This window comes from Artibeus jamaicensis, unplaced genomic scaffold (genome assembly GCF_021234435.1).
Source record: "Artibeus jamaicensis isolate MK-2021 breed Jamaican fruit bat unplaced genomic scaffold, CSHL_Jam_final contig_240, whole genome shotgun sequence".
Taxonomy (NCBI): Eukaryota; Metazoa; Chordata; class Mammalia; order Chiroptera; family Phyllostomidae; genus Artibeus; species Artibeus jamaicensis.
In genome coordinates, this window is record NW_026521506.1 from 24721989 (window position 1) to 24739823 (window position 17835).

Genomic DNA, 17835 nt, shown 5'->3' on the forward strand with positions numbered 1-17835 from the left:
AACATGTCCCATGTAGTAATTGTAGGAGTTAATTTTTGTGCATTAAATGCATATTACAGGGTAACTATTAGGTCTCCTTACATCTTTGGTTTTTGTTTAATGTACTGGATTGGCCAAAAAGTCCATTTAGTTTTTTCCGTAAAATAAAAGATACGTTTTTCATTTTCACCGATAACTTTATTGATTTGGAGATCTTGAGTATGTTGGCTATCTCCTATGTGGTATAATGTTGATTGTCCTCACTAATGTCTCAATTTGTTTGCTATCAACTTCAACTGGTCTATCTGACTGTGGAGCATCATCCAGCAAGAAATCTACATCAGGAAACTTCACAAATCACTTTTGACATGTTTCATCAGTCACAGCACCTTTTACATACACTGCACAAATCTTTTTTGTGTGTGTTTTAGTTGCATTTTTACCTTTCTTGAAATAGTAAAGCATAGTATGCCAAAAATGTTGTGTATTTTCTTTTTCCTTCAATATTAAAATGGCTGCACAAAAATTCGCCAAATTTGATAAGTTTTTTAAATGCACACCGATATGACAGCTGTCATAATACAATCTAACAAAACTGTTTCAGATCAAGTTAAAAACAACTAAGTGCTACCAGAGCCATCATACAGAAATTTTTTTTTTTTTGCCAATCCAATGCTTCACTTCACTGCCCTAAGATAAGGCATTTAAGGGTTACTTATAACCGAGTTTGCAAGATCCATTTGAGAGGTAGGGGTGCCTGAAAGCTACAGAAAATAAGTTTATAGGCAATGCTTTCAGGTGAAAGGGATTGAGACAGAGCTAGAGCTTAATTCAACAGAAGAAGCAATACTTCATAAGTCTAGCAAGATGAAAGTTACTTGGTACAATCTTTCTCACCCCCAGAATGCTCTAAAATACCCTTGGCCTACTATGGTTATATCATTAGGAACAACAATGAAATGAAAATGGAAATCCTCCACCTACCAAACGATCCGCAGAAAACATGAAGTCCCCTCTACTGGCTGTCCTAAAACAAAAAGTAGCACAAGTTTTAGTCTAGATTAGAGCTTTAAGGTAAAATATTAATCATTATATACAGTAACACTCATACTATGATCTATTACATACTAAAAGCTTAAAAGTTTATATGTACGGACTATTATTCAGGCAAGATTTTTTCACTAGGATACAGGAGGCTAAATGGGATGACTTGATAAGTATTATTGAGAATACTTATTTGATATCAACATTGGAATTAGGAATTGGAGAGACTGAGCAGTCACCCACTGAGCTGCCTAAGAATGTTATTTAAGCAGATGAACAAAGCTACCCCTGGAAGATGGCAGTAAGACCACAGATCGAGTTGAAAAACTTTGTACTAAGAAATCAGGGTCCCCCCTTCCTCCTCTTCCATTCACCTTGCCATAACCCATCTACTTTGTTTCTAATCCTTTTTGGTATGAGAATGGTACAAACAAATAAATCTTATACTTTCAAGAATGCATAACCTAATTTCTAAGATCTCTTTCTCAGATTATTGATTGATAATTTGTACCTTTTACCTGTTTTTCAATCAAATACTTTGTTCCCTAGATCTTTCTGCCATTTTCCTGTACACTTCTTTCTAGTCAATCTTTTCATGTCCTTACATACCCAAGAAATGATAATCAGGGGTTACACCTATCCACAAGCTGTTGACCAACCAAAAAAAAAAAGAAATGTTAAAAGGCTGACATTTTTTTCCTGTACATAAAAATCTGTTATTGTTCCTCCTCTCTCCCATACATGTTCAATGGTTCAATTACACAGACTGTGTTACAATTTACATATTAAAAAATCCCCATCTAACATAACATATCTAAAACATTCCCCAACATAGTATCAAAATGGCATATGCAAACATATTATCTTAGTATACCATTAATCATGACTTTTCGTCAAGTTTCATTTACTTTCTCTGACAACGCAAAGCAATGAAATATTCCTGACACAAATGTCATTAAGTTTCTTAGTATAACTAGAGTTCTATCACTATGGATATCAGTGAAACCAACAGCAAATCATAATAGACTAGCTATATTAGAATTCTGTTTTGAGAGAAAATGATTAAATTAGTGCTTCTCAAGAATTATAACTGGGACTTCCGCCAAGATGGAGGCATAGGTGGAAACACTTTGCGTCCTCGCACAACCAAATCTAAAAACAACAAAGTTTTAACAACAATAAATGCAACCAAACCACACAGAAAATCGACAATATAGAGTCTGAAAACAACGAAATGCTCAGCTAAACCAGTAAGGGGCGAAGCCAGCAGCGGAGCAGGTTGGCCAAAAAGATCCCCAACCAGGGTGGTGCACAAGCAGCCGAAGGCGCAGATCCCAGGTACAGGCTAGCTATGGGCGGACACAGGGAAGAGGCGCAGCTGTCTGTCTGCGGTCGGTCGAGCATTTGTGTGCAGATAAACCAGTGAAGAGGCGAGCACTGAGACCGCACAGTGCAGGGCGGTGGCTCACACATTTCCGCTCAGATAAACTGGCGGGGGCCAGCGGTGGGACAGACTGGGAAAGCAGAAAGGACTGCCATTGTCCCTTTCTGACCCCGCCCCCAAATACAGCATCACAAACCAGTGACCTGGGTGGCCCCGCCCTGGTGAACAACTAAGGTTCTGCTTCTCATACGTAACAGGTACACACACAAAAAAAAACATGGCTCTAGAACAACTCAGAGCCCCAGAGCCTATAAATCTAAGTGATGAAGAAATAGCCAAACTTTCAGATGCACAGTTCAAAACACTGGTGATCAGGATGCTCACAGAACTGGTTGATTTCAGTCACAAATTAGAGGAACATATGAAGGCTAAACTAATTGAAATGAATGGAATTGCACAGGAAACCAATAGTAATGGAAAGGAGACTGGGACTCAAATCAATGGAGTGGACCAGAAGAAAGCAAATAATGGCCAAACAGAAGAATATGAAGAAACAAGAATTCAAAGAAATGAGGAGAGTCTTAGGAACCTCCAGGACATCTTTAAACGCTCTAACATCCGAATTATAGGGGTACCAGAAGGGGGAAAGACACAGCCACGAGTGGAAACCTTATTTGAACAAATAATAAAAGAGAACTTCCCCAATCTGGCAAAGGAAACAGCCCTGCAGGAAATCCAGGAAGCTCAGAGTCCCAAAGAAGTTGGACCCAAGAAGGAACACACCAAGGCACATCATCATTACATTAGCCAAGATTCAAATGAAGGAGAGAATCCTAGAAGCAGCAAGAGATAAGGGGACAGTCACCTACAAAGGAGTTCCCATCAGACTGTCAGCTGATTTCTCAAAAGAGACCTTCCAGGCAAGAAGGGGCTGGAAAGAGGTATTCCAAGTCATGAAAACCAAAGACCTACAACCAAGATTGCTCTATCCAGCAAAACTTTCATTTAGAATGGAAGGGCAGATAAAGTGGTTCTCAGATAAGGTCAAGTTCAAGGAGTTCATCATCACCAAGCCATTATTATATGAAATATTAAAGGGACTTACCTAAGAAAAAGAAGATAAAAAAGATGAACAGTGAAAGGACAGCAAACTCACAGTTATTAAGAACCACACCTAAAACAAAAGCAAACTAAGAGGACAGCTAGATCAGTAGCAGAACCATAGAAATGAAGATCACATGGAGGGTTAGCAACAGGGGAGTGGGAGGAGGAGAAGGGGGGGAGAAGGTACAGAAAATAAGGAGCATAGACAGTAGATAGAAAATAGATAGGGGGAGGGTAAGAATAGTAGGGGAAATACAGAATCTAAAGAACTTGAGACACGTGTTCATGAACTAAAGGGGGGGACTGGTGGGGGAGGGGTTTGCAGGGTGGAGGGGAACGGAGGGGAGGAAATAGAACAAATGTAATGGCATAATCAATAAAAAAAATTCCTCCAAAAAAAAAAAAGAATCATAACTGCACTGGAAGGTAGTCATGTCTTAGGGCCTGCAGACCTGCCTGTAAAGCAAGGTTCAGAAGGTATGCTCTGCCCAAGATAACAAAAGAATACAGCCTAGTAAGCACAAAATATGAGGTCTGTCCAGAAAAAGTCTAGCCATTGTTAATACAGCAAGAACGGTTTGCACAATATCAATGTAACCTGGCAGCCAAGGGGAATGGACTGGAATGTACATGAGTGAACAAGGACAACTTCACTGTACTAGTCAGTGGGGATGGTAGACACCGTTGAGTGAGCATGTGTACTGGCTGTGTGGCCATCACATTCAAAATGACTGAGCAAGTAGAGCAACAGACCTGCTTCAAATTTTGCATTAAGCTTGAACACTCCTCCATGGAAACTATTCAGATGATTCAGAAGGCTGCAGCAAAGGGCAACTGGTGATTGGTAGCTTCACCAGACAAAGTACCTGTTCATGCATCATGGCTCATATAGAGTTTTTTTGGTGAAACATCAAATCACCCAGGTGACTCAGCCTCCCTACAGCCCAGATTTGGCACCCTGTGACTTCTACCCTTTCCCAAAACTAAAATCACCTTTGAAAGGAAGACATTTCAGATTGTCTATGAGATTCAAGAAAAAACAACAAGGCAGCTGACGGCAAATGGAGAACTGTGTGAGGTCCCAAGGTGCCTACTTTGAAGGGGACTAAGGTGTCATTGTCCTATATACAATGTTTCTTGTATCTTGTATCTTCTCCAATAAATGTCTCTATTTTTCATAGTACATGGCTGGATACTTCCTAGACAGACCTCATATAGCTCTGTTCTTTTCTTTTTTCTCTTAAGATAGTGTCACTGACTCACAATCCAAGATATCTTATAGAATTCTCTTTCTGTTTGAGACTACTTGGCCATTGTTATGTAGACCAGGACAGGAAGAATGCTGTCAGGAACTGAATAAATCAGATTGTTGAAACTTGCATACTAAGTCACAACCTATGACCCTGAACCCCTTACTCATGGTTTTTGCCCTTAAAAGCCCTGAATGGTTAAGTCATTATGCTGGCTTTGGCTTTAAATGATACAGCTTCCAACCTCCTTGCTTAACATTCTGCAAATAAAGTGACTGTACTTTCACCACTGCAAAACTGGGTGTTCAATGTTTGGCTCTGCTGTGTGCCAAAAGGGATGAACACTAGTCCTGTTCAGTAACCATTAGTCTCTAAAATATGGACCATAATTGAGCAATAGCAAGAATATAGGTCTGTATTCTTTATAGTCCCTAAATATTTATATATTCCCTAAACTCAAAAATCTCTATTTACACATATCTACTACATACACAGAGAGCCCACTTAAAACAGGCTCTATATTATGTACTGTGGTTTTCAAACGAAACCATACTACTACACTAGCACCTTTCATTTCTGCAACTGATCTTTATAACATGCTTGTTGGGAAAGAAAAAGTCAGGGAACTACAAAAAAAAAACAAACAAACAATAAACACTGAAGCCTACTGTCCTATTTGCTAGACCTGTATGAGTACAGAGTTGTCGAGTTAGCCAGAACAGTTTTTCAATAGGAAAGAAAAGTCTGGATTGGTCTTAAAGAAATGTCCAGTAACATATCTTAGGAACACATCTGAAATATTTGATTGAAAGTTCTGAACAATTACACATAAGTTTATTACATAGAAAAGTTATATTAGGTTAAGTGTTCGCAGTTGAACAAATCTATTAATTTATTTTGGAATCAGATATTTTAACACCTTTTATACTCTTCTGCAAAATATGAGCCTTAGCTGATACCTTTCACATAATAATCACCTTCTCTACATTCCAAAAATGGTACCTACTAAACTAATATGTACTGGCATCTCTATATAGTTGACTTCCAATGAAAACATCCACTGCTCCAAACCATCCGTTACAAACAGTAATCACTATATTTTGCTGTGTAGAATGTGTACTTTCCACCCAAAAATTTTGAGGGAAAAATAAGGATGCATATTATACATACATGGGCAGTACTAATTCTGTATCTATATATAAGTGTTTTTAATTCTTTTTAAAAGACTTTATTTATTTATTTTTAGAGAGATGGGAACGAAATGAGAGGGGGGGGGAAACATTGATGTGTGGTTGCATCTCATGCCCTCCACTAAGGACATGGCCTGCAACCCTGACCCGTGCCCTGACTGGGGATCGAACAGGTGACCATTTGGTTCACAGGCTGGCACTCAATCCACTGAGCCACACCAGCCAGGGCTACATATTTTAATTCTTTTACTTATGCTATGTGTTAAAAGTGTAACTCTAAAAGGGGGAGGGATTTGGAGGAACAAATAGGAAGGACACAGGGATGAGAACTAAGGCAGGTGGAAATGGGAGGGAGGTGGGGAGCAAGGGGTGGGGGAGGCTGGGATGGGAAAAATAGACAAAAAACTGTACTTGAAAAATAACTAAATAAAATTAATTTAAAAAAAGTGTAACTCTAGAAAACAATTAATGATATCCATATGCACTGGATAATACACTGGAATATAGTAGTTGATTTTGTTTCTAAATATAAATATAAAAAAACTGAAATAAAAAATTAAAACAAAAGATTTTTTTTTGAAAGTTTGGGCCAAAATGTGGGTGAGCATTATACACAGAAAAATATAGTACTAGCTCTGACCAGTGTGGCTCAGTTAGTTGGAGCGTCCTCCTGTAACTGAAAGGTTGCAGGTTCAATTCCTGGTCAGGACACATACCTAAGTTGCAGGTTCAACCCCTGGTCTGGTTGCTTATAGGGGGCAACCAATCAATGCTTCTCTCTTCCATTGATGTTTCTCTCTCCCCCTTCCTCTCTCTGTAAAAGCAATGAAAACAATGTCCTCCAGTGAGGAGTTTTAAAAAAACAGTAATTACTAACCTATTTCCTACTGTTTTAGACAGACTGAAGGTCCTGTTTACTTTCAATCAATTTAGAAATTAAAGTACAACCAGAATACAGTAAGTTTGTTATATTTTTTAAAAACCCACAGTAGTTTTCAATATCCACATTTAAATCCTTAACACTGTTTCACACTTAAGCTTCATAAAGCAGATATTTACTTGTTAGATCAATCAAATCAAGTTACACATTTTCTCTGAGCCCCTACTTTAGGCCCAACACTGGACTAAAGCATTTGTTAATAAAGGTGTTTTACTGTAAACCAAACCCTAGGTTTTATTAATCCCATGCACTTTGCTTTAAATCGTAACTCTATTCAATTTGTCTTAAAACCATTTTTAAAAAGAAATTTCTCATACTAGAAACAAAGACATTTTAACCATCCTCTATCTAATAACAGCTCCAGATAAAATCTAATGTAAAATTATTACAAAGCAACAAACACACTAACACACACCCCTGGAATATCCTAAAATATATCGAAGTAACCAAATATCAATTACTATTTATTTTAAAGATTTTATTGATTTATTTTCAAAGAGGGGAAGGGAGGAAGAAAGAGAGGAAGAGAAACATCAATGTGTGGTTGCTCCCTAACTGAGGACCTGGCCTGCAGCCCAGGCATGTGCCCTGACTGGGAATCAAACCAGCAACCCTCTGGTTCACAGGCCTGGACTCAATCCACTGAACCATACCAGCCAGGGCCCAAATATAAAATATTTAAATAGTGATATCCAGACACTCATAATTCAGAGCATAGAAATCTAATTGATATTAAGCTGAGCAACTTTTAAATTGTACAAACTCCAACCCAGATTAACAATGCAGACCTAACCATATCTGAGAATATATTTTTCTGGATACTCCCCCGAAATGTGTGTCACACATTTGTAGCAACAAAATGAAAGCCAAAGGCAGCCATTTTTAAAAAAAATGACATTCACACTTAAACAACAATAGAATGAGAATCATACTGGAAGTCAAATCACCATTTTATTTCCATTAGTTTAGCCTTCATATGTTCCTCTAATTTGTGACTATAATCAACCAGTTCTGTGATCATCCTGATCACCAGTGTTTTGAACTGTGCATCTGAAAGTTTTGCTATTTCTTTGTCACTTAGATTTATGGGCGCTGGGGCTTTGAGATCTTCCTGAGCCATTTTTGGTCTGTTCAGGGCAGTTAATTATGAGGAGCGGAGCCTTAGGTGTTTACTAGGGCAGGGCCACCCAGGTCACTGGGTTGTGACGCTGTATGTGGGGGCAGGGTCAGAGCGGGGAAATGGCAGTCCCCTCTGCTGTCTCTTGCCGTGGGGCCTGCTCGGTCCAGTTGTCTCACCGCCCACTCCCTCACTGGTCTATCTGCGCACAAATGCGGGACCACAGACAACCCACCCCCCTGCACCCTCACTGGGTCTGACAGTTGCTCACTGGGTCACTCACCGGGTCCACCCATTGCAACCGTGGGCGCCTGAGTCCATCTGACCAAGTTTTCTTGTGCAACCCCCCACCCCTCCCCCCCGCCGCTGGCTCCACCGCTCTTACGGGTCTGGCTGAACAGTTTGTTGTTGTCTGACTTCAGTATTGTTCAATTTTCTATGTTTTGGTTGCGGTTTTTTTTTTTTTTTAACTAAAATTTTGTTGTCTTTAAACTTGGTCGTGCAAGGAGACAGTGTTTCCACCTACACCTCCATCTTGGCTGGAAGTTCCTGTCAGGAATGTTTTTAAAAATATTACAAATTTAAGACTTCAAGTAAAAATCTTTGCCCTCTTTCTTACTAGGCCTCAGTGCTGCTGCTGCTAGAGGGATGCCCTAGTTGGTGGAAGATAATGTTGATCTTAAACCAACAGACTGCCTGATATTTCTCCAACAAACTGGGTTTACTTGGGAACAACAAGGAATTGCAATTCAGGACGTGGTCTACAGGCAAACCATACCAAGGTCAGAGAATAAAGGGGAGAAACTTTTTTTTTTACAGAGAAAAAGGCAAGTTCAGAGGTGCCTTGGCAAACAAAGAGTCCAATGGAGGAAACTGGGAGTTCAAAGTGCAATGGCTTTTCACTGGCTGAGTCTTCCACTGGCCGAGCAGGTGGTGGGAGATGATCCTCCTTCTTCCTCATGGAGCAGTACAGTAGAAAATAATCTTCTTATTGGAGATAAAAAGCACATCTCTGCCAGTTTGGGGTAATTGTGGTAGGGTATGAGTGTTCCACCTATAGACCCTCCCAACTCAAATTTAAAAGACATTTCTGCTATGAACATTGCAGCACAACTTATAATAGCCAAGTACTAGAAGCAACCTAAGTGCCCACCAGTAGATGAGTGGATAAAAAAAAAAACCATGGTACATTTACACAGTGGAGTACTGTGCAGCAGAAACAAAGGAGCTCCTATCCTTTGCGACAGCATGGATGGAACTGTAGAGCATTATGCTAAGTGAAATAAGCCAGGTGGTGATACCATATGATCTCACCTATAAGTAGAACTTAATCAACAAAACAAACAAGTGAAATATAACCAGAGACACTGAAATAAAGAACAAACTGACTATAACCAGAGGGGAGGGGGAGAGGATAACAGGGGAAGGGCCATCAGGGAACATGTATAAAGGACCCATGGACAAAGCCAAAAGGGGTAGGTACGAGAGTGGGAGGTGGGGATGGGTGGAGCAGGGGTATGTGGTGGGGTGAAAATGGAGACAACTGTACTTATAGATGAATAAAAATTATTTTTTAAAAATATTTTAATTTAATTTTATTTATCTTTAGGGAGGAAGGGAAGGAGAGAAATATCAGTGTATGGTTGCCTCTCATGCACCCCCTGCTGGGAACTGGCCTGCAACCCAGGCATGTGCCCTGACTGGGAATCAAACCGCAATCATGTGGGTCGCAGGCCTGCACTCAATCCACTGAGCTACACCAGCCAGGGCCTGACTAAAAATTATTTTAAAAATTTAAAAAGACATTTCTGCTTATTAAACTTCACAATTACAGCTTCAATTTTTCCAGCAGAAATTCCCACTTGATTACTCTCTGCTACTTCTCCCTATTCAGAATACACTTGACAATCCTTCCTTTTCTCTACAAAAATTATTTTAACAACCCTCTATGTATGTATGTATATACCAAGTATACAAAGAGTTATTTATAAAGCTTTTCTAAAGAGGTCCAAATGTTAGAGCAGATACTGAATATTATATATATATATATATATATATCCTTTCTTTCCCACAGGTCATCGTTCATTAAAAGCCTACTTGGTGCCAAGTATTAAGCACTTTTGGGGCATTATCTCATCTAATCCTCAGACAACCTCAAGAGGTAGATTCTATTATTACCACTATTAAAGTGATGAAAGTAGGGAGGCTTACATAGGTGAAGAATTTCTATGGCCAAGTAGTATTCCATTGTATATTATGTACCGTAGTTGTTTTATCTATTCATCTACTGACGGACACTTGGCCTGCTTTCAGATCTTGGGAAAGCACATACAATGAGCTAAAGGTAGTTTATTCAATAAATGGTATTGGGAAAATTGGACAGATACACCCAGAAAAATCAAAATAGACCACCTTCTTATGTCACACACAAAAACAAATAGAATAAATTCAAAATGGATTAAAGACTTAAAAGTTAGACCCAAACCATAGAAGAAAACACAGGTAGTAAAATCTCAGACATTGATGTAGCATTATTTTTTCTGATATATCTCTTTAGGCAAGGGAAACAAAAGAAAAAATAAACAAATGGGACTATATCAAATTACAAAGTTTTTGCACAGCAAAGGAAACCATCAACAAAATAAAAAGACAACCTACCAAATGGGAGACTATACTCACCAATACACCTGATAAGGGTTTAATACCCAGAATTGATAAAGAATTTATAAAACTCAACACCAAAAAAAAGCAACTCAATTAAAAAATGGGCAAAGGACCTGAAGAGACACTTCTCCAAAAAGGACATACAGATGGCCAATAGACATATGAAAAGATGCTCAACATCACTAAATCATCAGAGAAATGCAAATGAAAATCACAATGAGATATTACCTCACACCTATCAGAATGGCTATCATCAATAAATCAACAAACAAGTGCTGGTGAGAATGTGGAGAAAGGGAACCCTTTTATACTGTGGGTGAGAGTGTGGACTGGTGCAGCCACTATGGAAAGCAGTATGGAGATATCTCAAAAAATTAAAAATGGAACTACCTTATGACGCAGCGATTCTACTTCCAGGAATTTATCTGAAGAAACCTAAAACAGTAATCTGAAAGAATATAAGCACCTGTATGTTTATTACAGTGTTATTTACAATTTTAAACTTTAAAAAAAGATTTTATTTATTTATTTTTAGAGAGGAGAAGGGAGGGGGAGAAAGAGAGGGAAAGAAACATCAATGTGTGGTTGCCCCTCACACACCTACAATTTTAAACTTTTTAAAGTACCTCCACACCATTTTCCATAGTGACTGCACCACTGATATTCCCACCAACAGTTCACCAGGGTTACTTTTTCTCCACATTCTCTCCAACACTTACCATTGGTGGCTACACAGATGATAGCCATTCTGACAGTTGTGTAATGAGATGAGATTTTTTGTTATCTCAAATATAACAAAAAATAGTGCAGGGTTTTATGTAAGGGAGTGTTGTTTTTGTTTTTTAAGCAATGGGTGAAAGGGAAATGGAGCATAAAATCTTTTTTGGCAGGTTAAAACCAAAGGAATGTTTCATTTAAGGTTAATGTTTAGTGAAAGCTCCAAATACATAAACTGTATTTCCATAGCTATTTTGTTATCATGTGATCATTGACTAGCTTCAATATTGGTCATGGTATGCAGATGATTTATAAATGATTTTCCTTCTCCTTCCTTCACTCTCATAAAAACATACCCCCATTGAAATACTTAGAGCCAACCTAATCTGACTTGAAAAGTTAGGGGGGAAAAGTATTTATTACCTGCCAGGTACAAGTCATCAAGGCTACAACCCATCATACTTTCTTTAAAAGCTTATTAAATAGTGACATTAATTATTAACTTGCACCTAAAAGCAGAGTTCAATGTAAACATTAAAAACCAGGTAAAAAATGAAGAGAAACTATCCTTTTCCTTTAGAGTCGAGGACTCAGTCATTCGTAAGTTTATTTTTTATAATGATTGGAACATTAATACCCCTATGTTCCAGGTACTGTGACATGCCAGACCTTCTTCCTGCCTCCCTGGGGTCCAGACTAGTTCACAAGACATTACTAGGATATGTCCAATAAATATTATAACAGAAGTATGTATAGTTAGAGAGGTGAATTCCTCCCTCCTGGCTTAAAAGCCAGTTGGAAAATTCACATGGAATACCCAGGGAAACCAAAAACATGTCCATGTCTTAAACAATTTTCAGGTGACAGTTTTTTTTTTCCTGTGGTGGACATTTTAGTTTTGTACAAGTTGAGGAAGAAAGTTCTGAGATTCTTCCACTTTCAGGGTGATGCCAGGCCAGATTCTCTGTGCTGGTTCTGTTTAGCGTGTGGAATCCCTGGCACGGCCTATATCCTGAATCTGAAGCCACAGGTCCAGCCTGACTGCAGCACAGTCACCCAAGTGTTTGTAAAGTTGGAAGCGTTCAGGTTACCCCCAAGACTACTTTACGAACGGGAAGTAAAAACTAAAGGGAAAAAGAATCCCCAAGTAATTCAGATGTACAGCTTTGGTTAAAAATATTATGCTCTCACTGGTGTGGCTCAATGCACTGAGTGTTGGCCTGTGAACCAAAGGGTCGCCACAGTTCAATTCCCAGTCAAGGCACATGCCTGGGTTGCAGGCCAGGTCCCCAGTAGAGGGTGCACGAGAGGCAACCACACACTGATGTTTCTTTCCCTCTTTTTCTCCCTCCCTTCCCCTAAGAATAAATAAATAAATAATTTTAAATATAAAAAATATTACATTACTTAGGTGACTCAAATCACACTGGGCTCCACCCACATTAGGGCTGCACTGGATATTTATCCATCATAAAGTTACTTTTCTCTTTACTTTAGGTGACTAAAGAAAGTCACGAGACTGAACACACTCTTTCTATAGTGCTAGTTCACAGACTAAAATTGCTAAGATTGTTTAACTTTCCTCCACACTTCAAACTGAGACCATGACAAACTCCCTTCAAGAACAAGTATACAGGAAATATCCAAATATGCAACTGCTCATGAAACAGTTTTACTTTAATGTTTCGGGAGAGAAAAGAAAATAAAACAACAGAGAGGGAAGATCATCTTTTAAATATACTGCATTGCCTGAAATGTGGGGTCATGAACTTATAAGGGAAAAGGGCATTAACACTCAGATTTTGCTGGGTTTAGTGCAATGAAGAGGACCAGAGGTGCAGTATGTGTGGCTTAATCCATTGTAACAGTAGAATGTGGAAATGAAGGCGTCATTTCTTTGGTGTGACCCATGTGTGACTGAGTATTAATAAATTATCTGACCACTGATGTTTTTAGATTACTGCACTCCCAGTGAAGGAGAATTTCCTTGAAATTCCATAATACATTGAACATATTATGTTTCAAATACTGCAAATTTCAATAAAAGACATTTAAATCTGTCCAATCTTCTCAATCTTGCCTGCTTTTAGTTACAACAACATGGAGTCCAGCTGGCTTAACACCCATTTCCCAATGGCAAAATCAACTCAGCAAGCAATCCCATCACTAGACAGACACTAACAGCCAGAAATGATAAAAGGAATAACAAGTACTCCAATGTCATCTATTACCAGATAGCCCCACAGTGCACATATATTATATCACATGCCCCGAGGAAGACAGAATACCATTAGGTGATGGTACCTTCCCTAACTAGACCTACGTAAATATGGTTCCTCTTACTATAGGCACCCTACACCAACCCCTTAAAGGGAATGAAATAGGTCTTGTTTTCGAGGGGGGATGCTGGTTTTTGAAGATAAAAGCAACAGAGGCCTCTGTTAACAGACTTGACTAACAAAAACAAAACTAAAACACTGCCTCCAGCCTAAATATCTAAGCATCAATTAGTTATCAAAAACTGTAGTGAGTCTTTCCATACTATATCATACATGGTAAAAATTATGTAGAATCTGTGCTATTTTTAAAATAAAAATGTGAACTGTATATACACTTTAATTTCTTTTACTATCTCCCAAAAGCTCAATAAACCAGCACTTATTATGAATGCAATCAGAATCACGCACAAATCCAAATATAAAGACTTCAAATGCCTTAAATGGGCACAGTTCTTCACTGTTAATAACCAACGTTCAGAGTAAACTGTCTTGTTTTAGCCTCCTAGGAACTCCTTAAAATACTGCCAACACCCTCATTTTACAAATGATAAAAGCTGAAGCACAGAGATGCTAAGCATCTTCCATAAGCTCACAATGAATCCCAATGTCTTCTTCCAAACTCGGAAGAAAAAAAAAAAAGATTTCACTTATACCCTGGTTTATCATGCTAAGTGATACAGTGAAATCAGGTATTGATATTGTTATACATGAATGCTGATTGTCTTGCTCTTTTCAAGTTCTATAGTAATGGCTCACTCTTACATTGTCATGATGACCCCTTTGTAAAATCTAATGAAATCTTAAGAAAACCTTATCCTATAAAAAAGGTACATATGCAAATGTTCAAAGCAGCATTACTCAGCCTCAGAGTGGAATTCACCCAAATGTCTATATCATTTCATGAATGGATAAAAAATGTGGTATATCCATACAATGGAATATTACTCAGCCAAAAGAAAAATTGACTACTGATACAACATTATGAAAATGGGGGAAAAAAATCTAGTCACCAAACACCACACATTGTATGATTCCACTTGTATGATGTGTCCAGAACAGGAAAATCAATAGAGACAGAAAGCAGTCCAGGCCTTTGGGTGGGTTGAGGGTAAATGGTGACTGACTGAGTAGGGGGGGTATCTTGTTGGAGTGAAGAAAATATTCTAAAATTGATTTTGTGATAGTTGTACAGCCATGGATATATTTAAAAGCCACTGAGTTGTACACTTTAAACAGCACATGATATGGTATGTGAGTTATATCTCAATAAAGATGTTATATAAAAACAAGCATTAAAAAATGCACATACAAATTAACATTGGGCAGATGATTTCCAAAGATTTACTAAAGCCCCTAGGCCCATCTACAGGTGCAGAGGGATTCAGGATTCAAAGTCATAACTCCTGCTCTATAGAAATTAGAATCATCATCCTATTTTCTTTGCCTTACAGATGTTAGTTCAACTTCCTTCACCATAACTACCAACCCTATGCCTCCTATATTTTAAGATCACTACTTCATTTATTAGATCACATGACCACAGCAGTTTTCAATACGGATTCGTTAAAAGTTAAATTAGTATAGTTTCATAGCTATATAATTCTTAAGAGCTTTAGAAAGACCATTTAGTAACTGTCTATTATTTGAAAGGCATGGTTGGAATTCCAAAATGTAAAAGATCTCACCTATAAGTGGAACCTAATCAACAATACAAAGAAACAAGCAAAATATAACCAGAGACATCAAAATTAAGAACAGACAGTAACCAGAGGGGAGGTGGGATGGGATAGTGGGGGGGGGGGGTTCACTAACATTTATAAAGGACACATGGACAAAACCAAAGGGGAGTAGGATCAAGGGAGGGAGAAGGGGATGGCTGGGGTAGGGGGAATGGTGGGGGGAAATGGAGACAACTGTACTTGAACAACAATAAAAAATATAGAAAAAAAGAAAGTATAATAAATTTTAAATAAAATATCTCCAAACATAAAAAATATGAAACAAAAATCAAAATGTTATTTGAATTAAAGGAAATTTTCTTGAAAAATAAAAAAAATCTAAGTGATACAACTTTTGTCCTCAAGGAGCTTTAAAATCAAAGAGATAACATCGATATACAAACAACAATATACAAAATTGAAAGTGAATCTTGTATCAAAAAGACCAGGGAAAATCAGCAGAAGAAGAGTGATTAAAGGAAAGCTTCTTAGCAGAGGTGGATATACAATGCTGGGCTTGACTTTGAAGAATAGGTAGGATTTGAATATGCAAAGGAGTAAAAAGAATTCCAGATGAGAGCAGAGGTAGAGACGGTTCAAAGTAGTTCCTGGGAACCATGAAGAGGGGCTTTCTTTAATGGCAAGCTAGATCCTGGCCTTTGGTAGGCTCTGAGAAGTGGAAGAGAGCTGCTGAGAAGACGTTACCTAATCAAAGCAGTACATTAATAAGATTGATCAGTAATGTGTGAATGCACGTGGAAGAGAGAAAACGTGGAGCAGGGAAACAAATTAGGTGCCTATTACAACAGTATGAAGAAATACTAGTCTGATTTAAGGAGTGGCAGCCTGAGTCCCTAGTCACTTTAAAAGCTCAAAGCATCCATCCACTCCCAAATTAGTTTTTAGACAGGCAGTACCTACTCATTTAAAGTGCTGCCAATATAGACGCCAGCTATAGTTCCATCATGGTACATATATCCCTTGAGAAGCCCCATCTACAACATAAGTTTTCAGATCTCAAAATAGCATTTAACATGGAATTTTGACTATCTTGGGTTGTGGGATTAGAAAGAGCGCCAAAGGCTCCTTTAGGCTCCCTTTCCTCCATAAACCGGGAAACAGTCAGCATTCTAACAGCTGGTAATAAAACAATCTTGAGCCCTGGCTGGTGTAGCTCAGTGGATTGAGCGCGGGCCTGCGAACCAAAGAATCGTGGTTCGATTCCCAGTCAGGGCACATGCCTGGGGTGCAGGCCAGTTCCCAGCAGGGGGTGCACAAGAGGCAACGGTACATTGATATTTCTCTCCCTCTCTCCTTCCCTTCCCCTCTAAAGATAAATAAAAACTTTTTTAAAAAGTAAAACAATCATGATAAGATGTGGATAAGCTTGCACGTGACCAAGTAAACCTCAACACCACGACTAAAAGACCTTAGAGAAAATAATATCTGCAATAGCAAACACTAAAGGCACAGACGGTTTGTTAAGCACAACAGAATTTCCTTGAAATTGCTTTACTTCTATTTGTGAGCCTGAGGTAACTAGAAGTAGGATATATAACCTTGGGTAGTATTATAGATTGACCATATGGACAGGCAGCAGGCAGCATAGGTGCGTTTACCTGCCTGAAACGTTTTAGGGTTCCTCATTGCTCAGAAGAGACAAAGAGAAAGTAGGAGGCTACCAACACGGCTTCGTTGGTCCAGAACGCAAAGTGATGTTAAACAGTGGGACGAGATAAAAAGAGAGCGGTAGGTCTGAGTCACGGGACATTCCCCTTCAAAGAAAAGGTCCTCCTTGCCCAGGTCTCCACAAGCCAGTTTCACCGGGCGAAGAAAATTACCCCTTAGTTCTTTTGCTTCTAATTCCTGCCCACCTCCAGAGAGACCCTCCAACTCCCTTTCCCCTTCCGCTCCTGACTCACTTGTCCCGGATGATGGTCTGCAGCTCCCGGATCTGGTCATTCATGGGTAGCAGTTTAAGCTGAGCCCCAGTCTGCCAAGAGAGTTGGCTGTCCCTTGGAAGGCAATCGCGGTCCGATGCGTCATAGTTGCCACTGCCACCGTCGCTCTCCGAGTCAAGGCTGGCGCCGGCGCAGGCCTTAGAGTCCCCCTCCCCAGGTACGCTAGAATGGGCGTGACTGGTTGGGAGAGCCGGCTTCGCTTTGAGGGCGCTGTTTCCCCCCGTAGGATCTGGGATCAGGTCGCCAGGTTGCGACGCCTCAGGGCTTTGGGTAGAGGTAGAGTTTACTTGTTGGTTGTGACAGGGCATGGAGTCCTGACACCGTAACTCCGTGGCCATACACCGGACCCGGGCTGTCCCCGCAATACCAACTCCTAAGGATAAAGGCAAGCGGGGAGAAACGGGGGACGCTCACGTGCTCTCCGGATTATCACCGCGTCCTCCGACCGCTAGCCTTAGCTGCCCTCTCACCCTCTAGGCTTCCGTAGA

At 39.3% G+C, this 17835-nt stretch overlaps 1 protein-coding gene across 2 annotated transcripts in view; it reads right to left on the minus strand.

Annotated features, from left to right (window-relative positions):
- Positions 1 to 17835, minus strand: part of UPRT (uracil phosphoribosyltransferase homolog) — a 28139-nt gene extending 10304 nt beyond the window's left edge. For both annotated transcript variants that reach the window (XM_037139567.2, XM_037139566.2), the window contains exons 1-2: positions 17309 to 17835; positions 964 to 1006 (exon numbers count right to left, since the gene is read on the minus strand). In XM_037139567.2, coding sequence (XP_036995462.2) covers positions 964 to 1006; positions 17309 to 17685 — 420 coding nt within the window. In that variant the 5' untranslated portion in view covers positions 17686 to 17835. The remainder of the gene's footprint in view (positions 1 to 963; positions 1007 to 17308) is intronic.